Source organism: Ranitomeya variabilis, chromosome 4 (genome assembly GCF_051348905.1).
Source record: "Ranitomeya variabilis isolate aRanVar5 chromosome 4, aRanVar5.hap1, whole genome shotgun sequence".
NCBI classification, from domain to species: Eukaryota; Metazoa; Chordata; class Amphibia; order Anura; family Dendrobatidae; genus Ranitomeya; species Ranitomeya variabilis.
The window spans coordinates 609599502-609621609 of NC_135235.1; the positions used below are offsets into that span (position 1 = coordinate 609599502).

The 22108-nt window shown below is 47.7% G+C and overlaps 1 protein-coding gene across 2 annotated transcripts in view; it reads left to right on the forward strand.

Annotated features, from left to right (window-relative positions):
* The first annotated feature begins 260 nt into the window (after positions 1 to 260).
* The window catches only part of LOC143766024 (alpha-N-acetylgalactosaminide alpha-2,6-sialyltransferase 2-like), a 170011-nt gene continuing 148163 nt past the window's right edge, over positions 261 to 22108 (forward strand). Inside the window, exon 1 of one of the 2 annotated variants that reach the window (XM_077253354.1) lies at positions 261 to 662. In XM_077253354.1, coding sequence (XP_077109469.1) covers positions 517 to 662 — 146 coding nt within the window. In that variant the 5' untranslated portion in view covers positions 261 to 516. The remainder of the gene's footprint in view (positions 663 to 22108) is intronic. The other variant, XM_077253355.1, reaches the window with a different exon arrangement.

The window sequence follows — 22108 nt, forward strand, 5'->3', positions numbered from 1 at the left end:
TGACGTAGCTTTAACAACCCATAGAATAAAGTTAATTTAAAAGTAAAAAAATTGCTGCAGAGTAATGAGCAATAATTTGATATTAGCCAATAGCTAACAGTCTATAAACGGCTTGTTCTCCTTTAGAGTGTCGGACTCTTGCAGTGGCAGTGACTAATGAGTTAATCATTGCATATTTCAAAAGATGTATTAGCCTGCCCTAAAACACTGTGCTGTAGTGACCCGCCTTCAGCATAAGTGTCTGACACAGCTGCCTCTGTACTGTCCGAGAATGCTCTGCAGAGACTCACATCTTCAGATTACACACATGCACACACTGTATGCACACGCATGGTTGGACCTGTCATACACCACTGAGCGCGGAGCTGAAGAAGGGCAACACTAGAGCACTACCAGTCCTGAGCTCACACCAGTGCCCTCACCCATGTACTGGGAATCCCACTGATAAGGCACTCACATGCCAAAAACTGAGTCATTATTGGTAAGAGCTCGAAGAATAAAAAATAAAATCTCAAGATGATCCCCTATGTGAACCTACGATTGAAGTTCTTAATGAAGATCCTCCTGGCACTATGTCTGTTCACTATGGTAGGACTACTTCTTTCCCGCAAGGAACAGATGGTTACTATTATATCGCCACGGTGGCCTGCCTATTACAAGAGGTACGAATGATCGGTGGGTGGTGGTGACCCTACGGACTCTTATAGGACTTTTTTCCATTTTTGAGGGATCGAACACTAGGGCAGTATTTGTGATTCTGGGTATCAGATGGGTACTGGGTAAACTTGAAACTTGTGTTTCTAAGGGCTCAGTGATTGTGACCTTTAGGAAGTGAATGTGGAGAGACAGCAGCTGAATGGGCTTGTAGTTCCTCTCCGCCGTGTCAAAGTAAACAATAGTATTTCTGTTTGTGTGCATTAGTGTATGTTTTTATATGTATGTGAATTTTGTGTGTATGTGTTTTTATGTATGTGTGCATTTTTGTGTGTTAGTATTCATATACACTGATGACTAAAAGGGTAGAAATGTTTTGAACTTTTGACTTTCAGGTTCCATATCTCACCATCCACTACTGCTTCGAAAGTGAGACTACCATAATTTTATAGACAATCATCTTGGATATCTAATTCATAAATTTGACTTGCAACTACTTAGCATATGATTAGTCATGCAAACTATTGTCATGCCACTGTACTGTTACTGTTTTGCTCCTAAAAATCAAAATTTAAATTTTTATTATTTTGTAAATCCACCTTTGGCTTTCAACACTGCCTGAATCCTTCTGGGCATGTTCTTGATCAGATTTAAGCATGTATTGAACAAAATCTGATTCAAGGTCTTTTCTACAGGTTCCCAAAGTTGGTGCATACTCACTTGGGTATGTATATAGTTTTTTCTTCAATTCTACCCACAAGTCTATGATTGGGTTGAGGTCTGTGAACTAGGGTTGAGCGAAACGGGTCGATCATTTTCAAAAGTCGCCGACTTTTGGCTAAGTCGGCGTCTCATGAAACCCGATCCGACCCCTGTGCTTGTCGGCCATGCGGTACGCGACTTTCGCGCCAAAGTCGCGTTTCAATGACGCGAAAAGCGCCATTTCTCAGCCAATGAAGGTGAACGCAGAGTGTGGGCAGCGTGATGACATAGATCCTGGTCCCCACCATCTTAGAGAAGGGCATTGCAGTGATTGGCTTGCTGTCTGCGGCGTCACAGGGGCTATAAAGGGGCGTTCCCGCCGACCGCCATCTTACTGCTGCTGATCTGAGCTTAGGGACAGGTTGCTGCCGCTTCGTCAGAAGCAGGGAGAGCGTTAGGCAGGGTCCACTAACCACCAAACCGCTTGTGCTGCAGCGATTTCCACTGTCCAACACCACCTTCGGTGTGCAGGGACTGTGGAAGCTATTTTTTTTTTTTTTCCCCTCAGCGCTGTAGCTCATTGGGCTGCCTTAGAAGGCTCCGTGATAGCTGTATTGCTGTGTGTACGCCACTGTGGAAACCAACTGCTTTTTTCAAAGCACATATCCTCTTGTTCCTTCCTTTCTGCACAGCTATCTTTTTTGTTTGTCCACACTTTTTATTTAATTTGTGCATCAGTCCACTCCTATTGCTGCCTGCCATACCTGGCTTAGATTACTGCAGGGAGATAGTAATTGTAGGACAGTCCCTGTTTTTTTTTTGTTTTTTTTGTGGGAGATTAAGATTGGCATTTCTGCTACAGTGCCATCCCTGTGTGTGCCATCTCTCACTGAGTGGGCCATAGAAAGCCTATTTATTTTTTCCGTGATTTGTGTTCTAAATTCTACCTCAACACAAAAACACTACATCAATCAGTGGGAGAAAAATATTGGCCTCAGTCAGGGCTTGTGTGCCACTGCTGTGTGTGCTATCTCTCATTCAGTGGGCTATAGAAAGCCTATTTTTTTTTTTTTTTTTTTTAATATTATTTGGTTTCTAAAGTCTCCCTGAAAAAAAAAAAAAACCTAAAAAAACAGTGGGAGAGTAATATTGCCCTTTCAGCTTGTGTGCCAGTCTTGACTCCTGGGTGTGCCACCTCTCTCTCTCATTCAGTGGGCCATAGAAAGGCTATTTTTTTTTTTGTTTTTTTTAATATTATTTGATTTCTAAAGTCTCCCTGAAAAAAAAAAAAAAACATAAAAAAACAGTGGGAGAGTAATATTGCCCTTTCAGCTTGTGTGCCAGTCTTGACTCCTGGGTGTGCCACCTCTCTCCCTCTCATTCAGTGGGCCATAGAAAGCCTATTTATTTATTTTTTTAAATATTATTGGGTTTCTAAAGTCTCCCTTAAAAAACAAAAAATACATAAAAAAACAGTGGGAGAGTAATATTGCCCTTTCAGCTTGTGTGCCAGTCTTGACTCCTGGGTGTGCCACCTCTCTCTCATTCAGTGGGCCATAGAAAGCATTTTTTTTTTTTTCCTTGATTTGTGTTCTAAAATCTACCTCAACACAAAAACACTACATCAATCAGTGGGAGAAAAATATTGGCCTCAGTCAGGGCTTGTGTGCCACTACTGTGTGTGCTATCTCTCATTCAGTGGGCTATAGAAAGCCTATTTATTTATTTATTTTTTTTCTTATTATTTGGTTTCTAAAGTCTCCCTGAAAAAAAAAAAAAAAACATAAAAAAACAGTGGGAGAGTAATATTGCCCTTTCAGCTTGTGTGCCAGTCTTGACTCCTGGGTGTGCCACCTCTCTCTCTCATTCAGTGGGCTATAGAAAGCCTATTTTTTTTTATTTTTTTTTTAATATTATTTGGTTTCTAAAGTCTCCCTGAAATAAAAAAAAAACTTAAAAAAACAGTGGGAGAGTAATATTGCCCTTTCAGCTTGTGCGCCAGTCTTGACTCCTGGGTGTGCCACCTCTCTCTCTCTAATTGTGGGCCATAGAAAGCCTTTTTTTTTTTTTTTAATATTATTTGGTTTCTAAAGTCTCCCTGAGAAAAAAAAAAAAATAAATTAGGTGGGAGATTAATATTGACATTAGTGCTTGAGTGACAGTCCTGCGTGTGTGTCATCTCTGTGATTTTGTGCCACAGAAAACAGAGTGTGTAACATTGTGCCTGATTTTCCTTGTGGTCTCACCAACCTGTTAAGGGATATTGAAATCATACTGAAGTTATAGCTCACCGTGTAAGTTGTTTGACAGCAACAAATAAAGTTACTTTGGTTAAGATTTTAAAACAATGAGGAAGTCTGGTGCAAGAGGTCGTCGTGGGCGTTCATTGTCAGCTGGTAATGATGGTAGTGGTAGTGGAGCATCAGGTGGTCGTGGGGATAAAAATATTCCACCTAAGTCTGGAGCTGTGGAGCCAGTTTCGTCGTCAGGCTACACAAGGCCTCGAACGCTCTCTTTTCTGGGAGTAGGAAAACCGCTTTTAAAGGCGGAGCAGCAACAGCAAGTTTTGGCTTACATTGCAGACTCAGCCTCTAGCTCTTTTGCCTCCTCTTCCGAAACTGGTAAATGTAAAAGCAGCGCGTCGCTTGTGGATGTTCACGGTCAGGGACAAGTCGCTTCCTTGTCCTCCTCAGCAAAAACTACAACAAGAGAGAAGGATGCAGCAGGCGACACAACGGGTCACTCCATGGAGCTCTTTACACATACCGTCCCTGGCTTAGAAAGTGAAACATTTAACAGGCCATGCCCATTACAAGTATATTCTGACATGGAGTGCACTGATGCACAGCCACAGCCAGAGTACTATGCTGCTCCTTTGACTCAGACCACCACATTGCCCTCTCAGGGTACAGATCCACAATCAGACCCTGATGAGACTATGTTGCCCCGCCACGAACGCTATACCACCGACCGACACAGTGACACAGACGAAGTTGCACACGAGCTCGAAGAGGAGGTAATAGATGACCCAGTTATTGACCCCAATTGGCAGCCATTGGGGGAACAGGGTGCAGGCGGCAGTAGTTCAGAAGCGGAGGTGGAGGAGGGGCCGCAGCAGGCATCAACATCGCAACAGGTTCCATCTGCCGGGCCCGTATCTGGCCCAAAACGCGTGTCAAAGCCAAAACCTGTTGGAGCACAGCGTTGCCATCCGGTTAAAGCTCAGTCTGCAATCCCTGAAAAGGGATCCGAGTCTAGAAAGAGTGCAGTCTGGCATTTTTTTAAACAACATCCAACTGATCAGCGCAAAGTCATCTGTCAAAAATGTTAAACTAGCTTAAGCAGAGGTCAGAATCTGAAAAGTCTAAATACTAGTTGCATGCATAGACACTTAACCACCATGCATTTTCAAGCCTGGACTAACTACCAAACGTCCCTCAAGGTTGTAGCACCCTCGGCCAATGAAGCTAGTCAGCAACGCAACATCCCTTCCGTCACTGTAAGGCCACCATTTTCCGCACCACCGGCAGTATCTGTGCAGGTTTCTTTGCCAGCCAAAAGCAGTCAGGGTCAGGGAATCACCAGTTTTGTAGGAGGAAATATTGCATCTAGGGCACCGGCGGAAACAATACCGTCTCCAACCGTCTCTCAGTCTGCCATGTACACCGGCACACCCGAAAGTTCCACGATCTCCAGCTCTCCAGTCCAGCTCACCCTACATGAGACTCTGGTTAGAAAAAGGAAGTACTTATCCTCGCATCCGCGTACACAGTGTTTTAACGCCCACATAGCTAGACTAATCTCGTTAGAGATGATGCCCTACCGGTTAGTTGAAAGCGAAGCTTTCAAAGCCCTGATGGAGTACGCTGAACCACGATACGAGCTACCCAGTCGACACTTTTTTTCCAGAAAAGCCATCCCAGCCCTGCACCAGCATGTTAAACAGCGCATCGTCCATGCACTCAGGCAATCTGTGAGTACAAAGGTGCACCTGACTACAGATGCATGGACCAGTAGGCATGGCCAGGGACATTATGTGTCCATCACGGCACACTGGGTGAATGTGGTGGATGCAGGGTCCACAGGCGACATCAATTTAGGGACAGTTGTGCCTAGCCCACGGTCTAGGAAACAGTTGGCTGTAGGCGTTCGCACCCCCTCCTCCTCCTCCTCCTCGTCCTCCTGCAGAAGCTACAGCTCTTCCACAGAACGCAGTCTGCCAACCACTCCATCGGCAGATGACACTGTTGCACACCAGTTGTCCCATTATGGGCCAGCTACTGCCAAGCGTCAGCAGGCTGTATTGGCTATGAAGTGCTTGGGCGACAACAGACACACCGCGGAAGTTCTGTCCGAGTTCTTGCAACAAGAAACGCAGTCGTGGCTGGGCACAGTAGATCTTGAGGCAGGCAAGGTAGTGAGTGATAATGGAAGGAATTTCATGGCTGCCATCTCCCTTTCCCAACTGAAACACATTCCTTGCCTGGCTCACACCTTAAACCTGGTGGTGCAGTGCTTATTGAAAACTTATCCTGGGTTCTCCGACCTGCTCCTCAAAGTGCGTGCACTTTGCTCACATATCCGACGTTCGCCTGTACACGCCAGCCGTATGCAGACCTATCAGCGGTCTTTGAACCTTCCCCAGCATCGCCTAATCATAGACGTTGCAACAAGGTGGAACTCAACACTGCACATGCTTCAGAGACTGTGCGAAGAGAGGCGTGCTGTTATTTATTTGTGGGAGGATACACGGGCAGGCAGTAGGATGGCAGACATGGAGTTGTCAGGTGTGCAGTGGTCTAAGATACAAGACATGTGTCAAGTCCTTCAGTGTTTTGAGGAATGCACACGGCTGGTTAGTGCAGACAACGCCGTAATAAGCATGAGCATCCCCCTAATGCGTCTGCTGATGCAAAGTTTGACGCACATAAAGGAGCAGGCGTCTGCACCAGAGGAAGAGGAAAGCCTTGATGACAGTCAGCCATTGTCTGGTCAGGGCAGTGTACAGGACGAGGTAGCGGGCGAAGAGGAGGTGGAGGACGAGGAGGATGATGGGGATGAGTATATTTTTAATGCCGAACCTTTCCCGGGGGCACAGGAAATTGGTTGCGTGTCACGGCCGGGTTCTGGTTTTTTGAGGGACACAAGTGACGTAGATTTGCCTGCAACTGCCCCTCAACCAATCACAACCGGAGATTTGACAACTGGAACTTTGGCCCACATGGCGGATTATGCCTTACGTATCCTAAAAAGGGACACACGCATTACGAAAATGATGAACGATGACGATTACTGGTTGGCCTGCCTCCTTGATCCACGCTATAAAGGCAAATTGCAAAATATTATGCCACATGAGAACTTGGAACTAATATTAGCAACCAAACAATCAACTCTTGTTGACCGTTTGCTTCAGGCATTCCCAGCACACAGCGCACGTGATCGTTCTCACACGAGCTCCAGGGGGCAGCAGACTAGGAGTGTTAGGGGTGCACACATCAGAAGTGGCGTTGGACAGAGGGGTTTTCTGACCAGGTTGTGGAGTGATTTTGCTATGACCGCAGACAGGACAGGTACTGCTGCATCAATTGAAAGTGACAGGAGACAACATTTGTCCAGTATGGTTACTAACTATTTTTCATCCCTTATCGATGTTCTCCCTCAACCGTCATTCCCATTTGATTACTGGGCCTCCAAATTAGACACCTGGCCAGAATTGGCAGAATATGCATTGCAGGAGCTTGCTTGCCCGGCAGCAAGTGTCCTATCAGAAAGAGTATTCAGTGCTGCAGGTTCAATATTAACCGAAAAAAGGACTCGTCTGGCTACCCAAAATGTTGACGATCTAACATTCATTAAAATGAACCACAACTGGATTTCGAAATCTTTTGCCCCACCTTGCCCGGCCGACACCTAGCTTTCCTATGAAAGGCTCTTGCCTGTGAATTACTTTTCTAATGTCTAATTTGCTGCAGCTGACTGTACAGCATACGACATGTTTACACCTCCCTAAATGGCCAAACTCCCCACACGGGGCCGTGGTATCGCGACTTGGCGCAAGCACCCGTGAGACTGCTGTTTGTCTGAAGAGGTGGGTGTGCTCGCTTTTGGTTGACGGCATTGCTACTGGGTCCCTCATAGTACAATGTAGTGTCTCTGGCGGTGGTGGTGCGCACCCAACGTCAGACACACCGTTGTAACATGAGGGGCCCTGGGGCGGTCCCGCCGGCCTCTAGAGAGTTCCCCCCTACCCCAGCTCAAAATGTGCTCTACCACATGCAAAATTATGTCGCACAGCTCCACCAATCTTTAGTCTATTCGCTGACATCATTCAATGTCTGGCACTGACAATACAAATTTGTAGACATCTATGATGCAACTTAAAGTAGTCTGTGTCTGTGTCCTATATTGGCACCATTAAATAGTTACTGCCAAATTACTATGTCAGAAACTCAGCAGATGAGCCCACCCCTGTACCTAAGTATGCCACCTTTTTTTTTGTTTTGGTTGTTTTGCGAGACATTAACATCTATTTATATTTTGGGAGTACTGGGACAGACACTCCTTGCACTACTCCTCCACTCACCACCAAGCTGCCCGTGTATCCATGTAACCGCTGTAAAACTGCCATGAGCCTATTGTTTGTTATTTTAGGCCTTTGAAGCCTGTCTGCGGTCCCTCCTTCCACTAGTCCTCCACTGACCAGACCACTGCTGCCCGTGTACCCCTGGAACCAATTATAAAGTGCCTACAGCCAGCCCATTTTTTTATGTTAGGCCTTTGAAGCCTGTCTGCGGTCCCTCCTTCCACTAGTCCTCCACTGGCCAGACCACTGCTGCCCGTGTACCCCTGGAACCAATTATAAAGTGCCTACAGCCAGCCCATTTTTTTATGTTAGGCCTTTGAAGCCTGTCTGCGGTCCCTCCTTCCACTAGTCCTCCACTGACCAGACCACTGCTGCCCGTGTACCCCTGGAACCAATTATAAAGTGCCTACAGCCAGCCCATTTTTTTATGTTAGGCCTTTGAAGCCTGTCTGCGGTCCCTCCTTCCACTAGTCCTCCACTGGCCAGACCACTGCTGCCCGTGTACCCCTGGAACCAATTATAAAGTGCCTACAGCCAGCCCATTTTTTTATGTTAGGCCTTTGAAGCCTGTCTGCGGTCCCTCCTTCCACTAGTCCTCCACTGACCAGACCACTGCTGCCCGTGTACCCCTGGAACCAATTATAAAGTGCCTACAGCCAGCCCATTTTTTTATGTTAGGCCTTTGAAGCCTGTCTGCGGTCCCTCCTTCCACTAGTCCTCCACTGACCAGACCACTGCTGCCCGTGTACCCCTGGAACCAATTATAAAGTGCCTACAGCCAGCCCATTTTCTTATGTTAGGCCTTTGAAGCCTGTCTGCGGTCCCTACTTTAAATACTCCTCCACTGACCAGACCACTGCTGCCCGTGTACCCCTGGAACCAATTATAAAGTGCCTACAGCCAGCCCATTTTCTTATGTTAGGCCTTTGAAGCCTGTCTGCGGTCCCTACTTTAAATACTCCTCCACTGACCACCAAGCTGCCTGCCCGTCTATCCATGTAACCGCTGTAAAACTGCAATGAGCCTATTGTTTGTTATTTTAGGCCTTTGATAGCCTGTCTGCGGCCCCTACTTGCAATACTCCTCCACTGACCACAATGCTGCCTGGAGTGCCTGCCTGTGTATCCATGTAACCGATGTAAAACTGCCATGACTGCCTACTGTTTGTTATTTTAGGCCTTTGATAGCCTGTCTGCGGCCCCTACTTGCAATACTCCTCCACTGACCACAATGCTGCCTGGAGTGCCTGCCTGTGTATCCATGTAACCGATGTAAAACTGCCATGACTGCCTACTGTTTGTTATTTTAGGCCTTTGATAGCCTGTCTGCGGCCCTTACTTGCAATACTCCTCCACTGACCACAATGCTGCCTGGAGTGCCTGCCTGTGTATCCATGTAACCGATGTAAAACTGCCATGACTGCCTACTGTTTGTTATTTTAGGCCTTTGATAGCCTGTCTGCAGCCCCTACTTGCAATACTCCTCCACTGACCACACCAATGCTGCCCGTGTACCCCTGGAACCTATTTAAAAGTTCATAGAGCCTAGTTATATATTTTATTTACTATTAATAAGGCCATGATGGACTACGCTGTACCACGCTACAAGCTAACCAGTCGACACTTCTTTTGCGAGAAAAGCCATCCCAACCCTCCACCAGCATGTAGAAGACCGCATTGTCCATGCACTCTGGCAATCTGTGAGTACAAAGGTGCACCTGACAACAGACGCATGGACCTGTAGGCATGGCCACGGAAGATTACGTGTCCATTACGGCGCAATGGGTTAATGTGGTGGATGCATGGTCCACAGGGGACAGCCTACTAAGTCTGTCTGCAGTCCCTAATTCAAATTGTCCTCCACTGTCTAAATCGGAGCTTCCACCTTCTGGCTTTCGGCCTATAGTATCAGAAATTAAACTGCATTTGGCCTTCAACTTTGGTTAGGGCCTACTAACGGCTTCTGCCCCTCCCTGGTGTTGCCCTCAACTAAATAAAGCTGAGCTTCAACCTTCTGCTCCAAATTACCATTTTAAAAAATGCAATAGGCTTTTCCGGCCTACTAAAGGTGTCTGTCTGTGTGCCCCTGCCTGGTGTTGTCCTCAACTAAATAAAGCTGAGCTTCAACCTTCTGCTCCAAATTACCATTTTAAAAAATGCAATAGGCTTTTCCGGCCTACTAAAGGTGTCTGTCTGTGTGCCCCTGCCTGGTGTTGTCCTCAACTAAATAAAGCTGAGCTTCAACCTTCTGCTCCAAATTACCATTTTAAAAAATGCAATAGGCTTTTCCGGCCTACTAAAGGTGTCTGTCTGTGTGCCCCTGCCTGGTGTTGTCCTCAACTAAATAAAGCTGAGCTTCAACCTTCTGCTCCAAATTACCATTTTAAAAAATGCAATAGGCTTTTCCGGCCTACTAAAGGTGTCTGTCTGTGTGCCCCTGCCTGGTGTTGTCCTCAACTAAATAAAGCTGAGCTTCAACCTTCTGCTCCAAATTACCATTTTAAAAAATGCAATAGGCTTTTCCGGCCTACTAAAGGTGTCTGTCTGTGTGCCCCTGCCTGGTGTTGTCCTCAACTAAATAAAGCTGAGCTTCAACCTTCTGCTCCAAATTACCATTTTAAAAAATGCAATAGGCTTTTCCGGCCTACTAAAGGTGTCTGTCTGTGTGCCCCTGCCTGGTGTTGTCCTCAACTAAATAAAGCTGAGCTTCAACCTTCCGGCTCTCATTAAGTGGTTTTAAAAAAAAAAATGGTGGTTAGGGCCTACTAACGGCTTCTGCCCCTCCCTGGTGTTGCCCTCAACTAAATAAAGCTGAGCTTCAACCTTCTGCTCCAAATTACCATTTTAAAAAATGCAATAGGCTTTTCCGGCCTACTAAAGGTGTCTGTCTGTGTGCCCCTGCCTGGTGTTGCCCTCAACTAAATAAAGCTGAGCTTCAACCTTCTGCTCCAAATTACCATTTTAAAAAATGCAATAGGCTTTTCCGGCCTACTAAAGGTGTCTGTCTGTGTGCCCCTGCCTGGTGTTGTCCTCAACTAAATAAAGCTGAGCTTCAACCTTCTGCTCCAAATTACCATTTTAAAAAATGCAATAGGCTTTTCCGGCCTACTAAAGGTGTCTGTCTGTGTGCCCCTGCCTGGTGTTGTCCTCAACTAAATAAAGCTGAGCTTCAACCTTCTGCTCCAAATTACCATTTTAAAAAATGCAATAGGCTTTTCCGGCCTACTAAAGGTGTCTGTCTGTGTGCCCCTGCCTGGTGTTGTCCTCAACTAAATAAAGCTGAGCTTCAACCTTCTGCTCCAAATTACCATTTTAAAAAATGCAATAGGCTTTTCCGGCCTACTAAAGGTGTCTGTCTGTGTGCCCCTGCCTGGTGTTGTCCTCAACTAAATAAAGCTGAGCTTCAACCTTCTGCTCCAAATTACCATTTTAAAAAATGCAATAGGCTTTTCCGGCCTACTAAAGGTGTCTGTCTGTGTGCCCCTGCCTGGTGTTGTCCTCAACTAAATAAAGCTGAGCTTCAACCTTCCGGCTCTCATTAAGTGGTTTTAAAAAAAAAAAATGGTGGTTAGGGCCTACTAACGGCTTCTGCCCCTCCCTGGTGTTGCCCTCAACTAAATAAAGCTGAGCTTCAACCTTCTGCTCCAAATTACCATTTTAAAAAATGCAATAGGCTTTTCCGGCCTACTAAAGGTGTCTGTCTGTGTGCCCCTGCCTGGTGTTGCCCTCAACTAAATAAAGCTGAGCTTCAACCTTCTGCTCCAAATTACCATTTTAAAAAATGCAATAGGCTTTTCCGGCCTACTAAAGGTGTCTGTCTGTGTGCCCCTGCCTGGTGTTGTCCTCAACTAAATAAAGCTGAGCTTCAACCTTCTGCTCCAAATTACCATTTTAAAAAATGCAATAGGCTTTTCCGGCCTACTAAAGGTGTCTGTCTGTGTGCCCCTGCCTGGTGTTGTCCTCAACTAAATAAAGCTGAGCTTCAACCTTCTGCTCCAAATTACCATTTTAAAAAATGCAATAGGCTTTTCCGGCCTACTAAAGGTGTCTGTCTGTGTGCCCCTGCCTGGTGTTGTCCTCAACTAAATAAAGCTGAGCTTCAACCTTCCGGCTCTCATTAAGTGGTTTTAAAAAAAAAAAATGGTGGTTAGGGCCTACTAACGGCTTCTGCCCCTCCCTGGTGTTGCCCTCAACTAAATAAAGCTGAGCTTCAACCTTCTGCTCCAAATTACCATTTTAAAAAATGCAATAGGCTTTTCCGGCCTACTAAAGGTGTCTGTCTGTGTGCCCCTGCCTGGTGTTGCCCTCAACTAAATAAAGCTGAGCTTCAACCTTCTGCTCCAAATTACCATTTTAAAAAATGCAGTAGGCTTTTCCGGCCTACTAAAGGTGTCTGTCTGTGTGCCCCTGCCTGGTGTTGTCCTCAACTAAATAAAGCTGAGCTTCAACCTTCTGCTCCAAATTACCATTTTAAAAAATGCAGTAGGCTTTTCCGGCCTACTAAAGGTGTCTGTCTGTGTGCCCCTGCCTGGTGTTGTCCTCAACTAAATAAAGCTGAGCTTCAACCTTCCGGCTCTCATTAAGTGGTTTTAAAAAAAAAAAATGGTGGTTAGGGCCTACTAACGGCTTCTGCCCCTCCCTGGTGTTGCCCTCAACTAAATAAAGCTGAGCTTCAACCTTCTGCTCCAAATTACCATTTTAAAAAATGCAATAGGCTTTTCCGGCCTACTAAAGGTGTCTGTCTGTGTGCCCCTGCCTGGTGTTGTCCTCAACTAAATAAAGCTGAGCTTCAACCTTCTGCTCCAAATTACCATTTTAAAAAATGCAATAGGCTTTTCCGGCCTACTAAAGGTGTCTGTCTGTGTGCCCCTGCCTGGTGTTGTCCTCAACTAAATAAAGCTGAGCTTCAACCTTCCGGCTCTCATTAAGTGGTTTTAAAAAAAAAAAATGGTGGTTAGGGCCTACTAACGGCTTCTGCCCCTCCCTGGTGTTGCCCTCAACTAAATAAAGCTGAGCTTCAACCTTCTGCTCCAAATTACCATTTTAAAAAATGCAATAGGCTTTTCCGGCCTACTAAAGGTGTCTGTCTGTGTGCCCCTGCCTGGTGTTGCCCTCAACTAAATAAAGCTGAGCTTCAACCTTCTGCTCCAAATTACCATTTTAAAAAATGCAATAGGCTTTTCCGGCCTACTAAAGGTGTCTGCCCCTCCCTGGTGTTGTCCTCAACTGAACAAAGCTGAGCTTCCACATTCTGGCTTTCGCCCTATACTATCAGATATTGAACTGCATTTGGCCTACTAGTGTGGTTAGGCCCTTGAAACAGTGTCTGCTGCTCTTGGGTTTGCTACTCCACTGAACAAAGCAATGCCGCCTGTTTAGTCCTGTTACCAATTTTGAACTGCATGTAGCCTACTTTATTCTTTGGCCCTATATCTGTTTCCTCCTCATCCTGCCCATTGCCCAGCCACTGCTAAATGAGTCTGCTGGTACATTGACCTAGACCACTACATTCCCCTTGTACTCTACACAGCCAGAATCTGACCCTGCTGAAAGTAAGGTTCCCCTTCCCGCATGTTATACCACCTTACACAGGGACAAAGAGGAAGGTGCAGATGAAAGTGCAGGTTCCTTCATCAGGTGGGGGGGCATACTCGTTGGCGACGTCACTGGCACAGGGCCCCTCAGAGTACGCAAAAGTGTCGCTGCTGGTGGGAGGCGCCCCCGCCATGCAAACACACCGCCGTACTTTGAGGGGCCCTGTGCCAGTGGCAATGCGAACGAGTGGGCCCCCCCCTGCTTGCTCAGGATCACAGCACTTGCAACGTTTAAATACTTACCTTTCCCTGCAACACCGCCGTGACGTAGTCCGCATTTCCTGGGCCCACGAAAAACTTGAGCCAGCCCTACTCCCCCCACAACTTTCCCCCAATTCCCTATGCCCAACTATTATTATACAGTTAATTAAGATTGGCAAGCTTCAGAAACAAGAATGGATGTTTTTGGCATTAAAATGGGCACTGTAGGTGTTTTCCTGGCCTCCACTCACTGCCGACTATGCTTCCCCATTGACTTGCATTGGGTTTCGTGTTTCGGTCGATCCCCGACTTTTAGCAATAATCGGCCGACTGCACTCGACTCGACTCTGGACAAAATCGGGTTTCCCAAAACCCTACTCGATCTTAAAAAAATGAAAGTCGCTCAACCCTACTGTGAACTATGGGGGCCAATTCAGCACCTCTACTTCATTGTCACTGAACCATTTCGTCTCCAAGCTTGACATATGCTTCAGGTTGTTGTCCTGCTGGAAAACTATGACGTCCTTTTCATACCCATAGTACTCGAGTGTACGAAATAACTCATCTTATAGGATACTCATATAGCACAGCATTGAGACCACCATCGATCCTGGTCAACACCTTTTCCTGTGAGACAATCTCATATCATCAGGCTTCCTCCACCAAATTTAAGAGTTCCTTCAATTTCTTGATCCATTAGCCCCCTTTTCCCTTGTTTCTTCCAGACACATTAGCACTCATCAGTGCCTAGTCTATTGACTTTTGTCTCATCGCTCCAAATCACCTGTTCCCAATATTCTACTGTCCACAATTTGAACCTTTTTTGAAAACTCATACGAATGCTTCTTATGACGATATTAATGTTGAGGCTTCTTCACCTTTTTATGGGCCACCAACTTGTGTAATGTGTCCCGCAGTGCTTGAGTGGACATCTGATCTCACTATTACGAAGCATACGAGCCACCTCTGACGTGTTTGTCACACTAGAACTGATAGACCTTGGGATGAGCTGACAAGTTGAGATGGATATTTTGTCTGGATGTCCACCTCTTGGCTTTTGAATGGATTCTTTATTTCGCATTCTTCCAACTCTCATGGCACTCACATGATGCCAGGGTCGGACTGGGGTACCTTGGGCCCACCAGGGGAATTAACTCAAGGGGCCCACTCTACTGCTACAAGAAACCTTTTTTAGATAATATAATGACAGGAATGTTAAACAATGTTAAACCTGAAAGAGAAGAAAAACAAGTTATATTATACTCCTTTGGGGGCGGTCCGGTCCGATGGACGTCGCAGGTCCAAGTTCCAAGTCCAGCACCTCCCATCTTCATGCGATGTCATCATCTTCCTTGCTTCTTGTCATGGCTCCTGCGCAGGCGTAATTCTCTGTCCTGTTGAGGGCAGAGCACAGTACTGAAGTGCGCAGGGGCCGGGAAAGGTATAATTAGAGTCTTTCTCTTCCTTTTCATCTCCATCTTGACCATGATGACTGATCTCATACACAGCTGTACTCCGCTGCAGCACATCCCCACACAACGCCCTTAAAAATAGCAGAGTCATTACAATGCTCCTGAATACAAATATCTGCCTTACGCTGAGCCCCTATATAGACTATTAACTCTCATAAAGCCCCTGCACAAAATATGACCCACACTAACCCTCTTATGCTACATGCCCTCCACACTGTCCTCTTTCTTCTATACTGGGTATCCTCTTCACACTGTCCTCTCACACGGTGTCCCCCCTATACTGCCCAGTCTCTATACTGTGCCTCCTCATCTCACTAGCTCTCTTCAGCATACTATTCCCTCCTTGCTGTGCCCTCACACTGTCCCCCATACTGCCGTATCTGTATTCCTCCCCCACACTACCTAGTCTCTGTTTTGTGTCTCCTCATACTTTTCTCCCCAATGCTGTCTCCTCTCACATTCCTCCCACTTGCCATATTGTCTCCTCATACATCCCCTTTCTTTTCCCGCACCCATTCACCCTCCCCTTATTCACCATACTGTTTCTTCACACATTCTCCCTATACTGTCTCCTAAAATTTCTCTGCTCCATCTCTCCCCAATTATAATAAATATTTGGAAGAGTACAAGGATATACAGAAGCACACATACACACATGAAGACATGCATTAGCACACACACACACTTGCAGATTGCACACACGCAGAAATGGGGACAAACACATATACATGCAGGCAAGCACACGCAAAAGTGCACACGTAAACGTGCAGACAGTCATGCCCATACACATACAGATGCGCACACAGAAATTCACTCTCAGACAAGCACACACAGAAATGTGCACACACATGCACACAAGCATGCACACACACACGTGTGAAGACACAAACACAGAAATGCGCACACCCAGGAAGACATGCACACACACTCACACACACATACAGTCACATGGATTGTTTCGTAAACAATAATTATAAACAAAAAAAAATATGGCTAAACAGTGCTCCATACTGTATAATGGCCACACATGATGCTCCATACTGTATAATGGCCCCACATGATGCTCCATACTATATAATGGCCCCAAATGATGCTGCGTACAGTGTACTGGCCCCACGTGATGCTCCATACTGTATAATGGCCACACATGACGATCCATACTGTATAATGGCCACACATGATGCTCCATACTGTATAATGGCCCCACATGATGCTGCGTACAGTGAACTGGCCCCATGTGATGCTCCATACAGTATAATGGGCCCACATGATGCTACATACTGTATAATGGCCACATATGATGCTCCATACTGTATATTGGCCGCACAGTGCTTCATACTGTATAATGGCCACATAGTGCTCCATACTGTATAATGGCCACACATGATGCTCCATACTGTATAATAGCCACATTATGCTCCAAACTGTATAATGGCCCCACATGATGCTGCATGCAGTATACTTGCCCCACCTGATGGTCCATACAGTATAATGGCCCCACATGATGCTTTGTACAGTATAATGGCCCCACACGATGCTGGGTGTTATCCTGTAAGAATCAGGCTGCACTCAGATGTCATCCGAGTGCAGTCCAAATGTGAGTGTGACGATTCAAAGAGGGAAAACGGAAAGTGGACCCTCTAGACCGCGACAAAGAACCCCTCATGGACGAACTGACCAGATAGACCACCCCCTATACAGGGAGAGTTAGGGGCAGGCCCGTGAGGGACTATCGCCATGGAAGCTAGAGGACCAGGATGGGAGAAGACCAAGAAGAGGTGGAGATAGTAGGACCACAGGATAGGTGAGTACTGCAGAGACACAGGACTGGTGGGTAAACTGCAGCAGTGCAGGGACTGGCGGAGGAACTGAGGGAACGCAGAGGCTAGCAGGATACAGGAAAGACAGGATAAACCCAAAGTCAGAGGGAAACCGAACTTCACAGAGACTAAGAGCGGCCAGGAACACCTGAAGGAACAAATGATAACCAGGCACAGAGGGACGGCAGGAAGCAGTTTAAATACCTAAAGGCAGGGTAGCACTTCCGGGTAACAGACCTCCAGAACCATAGAGAGGACAATAAGGAGGACCGACTTCCGGGTACTAGTCCTCCAGAACCATAGAGGAGACGCCGACAGAAGATCAGAAGTGCACACGCGCAGCACTGAACCTGGTATGCGCGCGCGCGCACGAGAAACAGAGGCCGGGAGCGAGCGAGGAGGCGGCAGCAGCGGTATGATACTGGGTACAGTATAATGGCCACACATAATGCTGGGTACAGTATAATGGCCCCACACAAAGCTGGGTACAGTATAATGGCCACACATGGTTACCCCAGCCCTATCACTGCCTTCTCCATCACTACACACACACACCTTTCACCGCGCACCCTCACAGCAGCCAGCAGCTTCCACTCCCACGGTGCTGAATGGTGTCATCCAGCTGCACCGCTGACTGTTCACGTTGCTGCAGCTGTGATACGCCACTGATAAAGACCTCTCCATGTCTCCTGTGCCAGTCAGTGTCAGAGCGAGGAGCAATATCTGCTCCGATCTGACACAGCCAGCGTCCGCTCCGTACACCTCGTACACACACGACTCCGCTCCATAACCATGCACATGTGGCTCTGCTCCGTACACCTCGTACACACACGGCTCCGCTCCGTACACCTCATACACACACGGCTCCTCCCCATACACCTCATACACACACGGCTCCACTCCGTACACCTCGTACACACACGGCTCCACTCCATACACCTCGTACACACACGGCTCCACTCTGTACACCTCATACACACACGGCTCCACTCCATACACCTCGTACACATACGGCTCCGCTCCGTACACCTCGTACACACACGGCTCCGCTCCATACACCTCATACACACGGCTCCTCTACATACATCTCGTACACACACTGCTCCACTCCGTACACCTCGTACACACACGGCTCCGCTCCATACACCTCGTACACACACGACTGCGCTCCATACACCTTGCACATGCGTCTCCACTCCGTACACCTCGTACACACACGGCTCCGCTCCGTACACCTCATACACACACGGCTCCACTCCGTACAATTTGTATACACACGGCTCCACTCTGTACACCTCGTACACACACGGCTCCGCTCCATACACATTGCACACGCTGCTCCGCTCCTTATACCTTGCACACACGGCTCCGCTCCGTACACCTCATACACACACGACTCCTCTCCATACATCTCGTACACACACGACTCCGCTCCATACACCTCGTACACACATGGCTCCACTCCATACACCTCTTACACACACGACTGCGCTCCATACACCTAGCACATGCGGCTCTGCTCCGTACACCTTGTACACACACGGCTCCGCTCCATACACATTGCACACGCTGCTCCGCTCCGTATACCTTGTACACATGTGGCTCTGCTCCGCACACCTCATACACACGTGGCTCTGCTCTGTACACCTCGTACACATGTGGCTCCTCTCCGTACACCTCGTACACACACGACTCTGCTCCATACACCTTTCACACTCTGCTCCGATCCGCACACCTCTTACACACATGGCTCCGCTCCGTACACGTCTTACACACACGGCTGTGCTCCGTACACCTCGTACACACGGCTCCGTACACCTCTTACACACATGACTCCGCTCCATACACCTTTCACACGCTGCTCCGATCCATACACCTCGAACACACACGGCTATGCTACATCCACACTGTAAACACCTCCTGACCTCACACATATGCTTACCCTCGTCCAGCGTCATGACAACCAGCAGAGTCCTGTACACGGAGGTCCCCCCGATCATGTGACCCCCTGACTCCTCCCATCTTGTGACTTCATCACAGGTCCTGTGTGCACAGAGCAGCCAATATGTGGTGTGCTACTCTGCGGGTGCAGGGACTCAGGGAGTTGATGGGGTGATATTACACACCTCCCAACCAGTGCGGGACAACTTGTGTCCCGCCTGGGATCGCGGGGCTGACTGTCAAAATCGGGACAGTCCCGCTGGATCCGGGACGGTTGGGAGGTATGGAGATCATATTGGGGCACACAGCGAGGGGCACAGAGACCATATTGGGGCACACAGCGGGGGGCACAGAGATCATATTGGGGCACACAGCGGGGGGCACAGGGATCATATTGGGGCACACAGCGGGGGGGCACAGAGATCATATTGGGGCACACAGCGGGGGGCACAGAGATCATATTGGGGCACACAGCGGGGCACAGAGATCATATTGGGGTACACAGCAGGGGGCACAGAGATCATATTAGGGTACACAGCATGGGGGCACAGAGATCATATTGGGGCACACAGCGGGCAACAGAGATCATATTGGGGCACACAGCGGGGGGGCACAGAGATCATATTGGGGCACTCAGTGGGGGGCACAGAGATCATATTGGGGCACACAGAGTGGCACAGAGATCATATTGGGGCACACAGCGGGGGGCACAGAGATCATATTGGGGCACACAGCGGGGGCACAGAGATCATATTGGGGCACACAGCGTGGGGGGCAGAGATCATATTGAGGCACTCAGCGGGGGGGGCACAGAGATCATATTGGGGCACTCAGCGGGAGGCACAGATATCATATTGGGGTACAGGGATCATTTTGGGGCACACAGCGAGGGCACAGAGATCATATTGGGGCACACAGGGGGGCACAGAGATCATATTGGGGCACACGGGGCAGAGATCATATTGGGGCACTCAGCGGGGGGCATAGATATCATATTGAGGCACACAGCGGGGGGGCACAGAGATCATATTGGGGCACACAGCGTGGGGGGCAGAGATCATATTGGGGCACACAGCATGGGGGGCAGAGATCATATTGAGGCACACAGCGGGGGGGCAGAGATCATATTGGGGCACTCAGCGGGGGGCACAGAGATCATATTATGGCACACAGGGGGGCACAGAGATCATATTGGGGCACACAGGGGGGCACAGAGATCATATTGGGGCACACAGTGGGGGGCAGAGATCATATTGGGGCACATAGCAGGGGGGCAGAGATCATATTGGGGCACACAGCATGGGGGGCAGAGATCATATTGGGGCACACAGCGGGGGGCACAGAGATCATATTGGGGCAAACAGTGGGGAAGTGGCACAGAGCTGAGGGGCACAGATCACCTGCAGAGGGGCACAAAGCTGCCAGCACAGATCATCTGCAGAGAGGCACAAAGTCTCTGTCGGGCAGCAGCTCCTATTTAAGGACAGGAGAGCAATGGGCAGTAACTCCGCCCACCCAGTAACCCCGCCCACCTCAATGACATCATTCCTGTGCAGGACAGGCAAGGTTCTGTAATGAATGCTGCTTAGGCTACTTTCACATTTGCGTCGTTTGGCGTCCATCGCAATGCATCGTTTTGGGAAAAAAACACATCCTGCAAATGTGCCCGCAGGATGAGTTTTTTCCCATAGACTTGTCTTGCCAACGGATTGCGACTTATGGCCAAACGTCGCGTCCATCGCGCACTAGATGTGTCGTGTTTTGGCGGACCATCATGAAAAAACGTTCAAGGGAACGTTTTTTCGTATGTCGGGTCCGCCATTTCCTACCGCGCATGCGCGGCCGGAACTCCACCTGTTGTGAAATTGGATTCTGGGCTCCCCCGGTGGCCACTGGTGGAATTGAACTTGTGTGCATCATCCTCTCTGTTCACCTGTTCCCATCAGGATGTGGGAGTCTCTATGTAACCTTGCTCCTCTGTCAGTTTCATGCCGGTCAACAATGTAATCAGAAGCCTTTCTTTGCATGTTCCTGCTACTAGACAACTCCCAGCTAAGTTGGACTTTCGTCCTAGTTTGTTTTTGCATTTTGTTCCAGTTCACAGCTGCTGTTTCGTTACTGTGTCTGGAAAGCTCTTGTGATCTGAAATTGCCACTCTGGTGTTATGAGTTAATACTAGAGTCTTAAAGTAATTTCTGGATGGTGTTTTGATAGGGTTTTCAGCTGACCATGAAAGTGCCCTTTCTGTCTTCCTGCTATCTAGTAAGCGGACCTCGATTTTGCTAAACCTATTTTCATACTACGTTTGTCATTTCATCTAAAATCACCGCCAATATATGTGGGGGCCTCTGTCTGCCTTTTGGGGAAATTTCTCTAGAGGTGAGCCAGGACTGTATTTTCCTCTGCTAGGATTAGTTAGTCCTCCGGCTGGCGCTGGGCGTCTAGGGATAAAACGTAGGCACGCTACCCGGCCACTGTTAATTGTGCGGCAGGTTTAGTTCATGGTCAGTTTAGATTCCATCTTCCAAGAGCTAGTTCTTATATATGCTGGGCTATGTTCTCTCGCCATTGAGAATCATGACAGTTTGACCGGCCCAAAAGGGTTAAATTATTGGCTGAGAAAGGAGAGAAAAAAGAAGTCTGCTGAAAATTTTTTTTTTTTTTTTTCTCTAGTTCTGAGTGTGCTCATAATTGAATCACTTGCTAGTCTGCCTATACTGCAGCCTTCCTCTCTTTCTCTCCTTCTAATCCTTGAATGGCTCTGTGTTCACCTGTTTGAAATGGATCTTCAGAGTGTAGCTACAGGTTTGAATAATCTCGCCACGAAGGTACAAAATTTGCAAGATTTTGTTGTTCATGCATCTATGTCTGAACCTAGAATTCCTTTGCCTGAATTTTTTTCAGGGAATAGATCTTGCTTTCAAAATTTTAAAAATAATTGCAAATTGTTTTTGTCCCTGAAGTCTCGCTCTGCCGGAGATCCTGCACAGCAGGTCAGGATTGTAATTTCCTTGCTCCGGGGCGACCCTCAAGATTGGGCTTTTGCATTGACACCAGGGGATCCTGCGTTGCTCAATGTGGATGCGTTTTTTCTGGCCTTGGGGTTGCTTTATGAGGAACCTCATTTAGAGCTTCAGGCGGA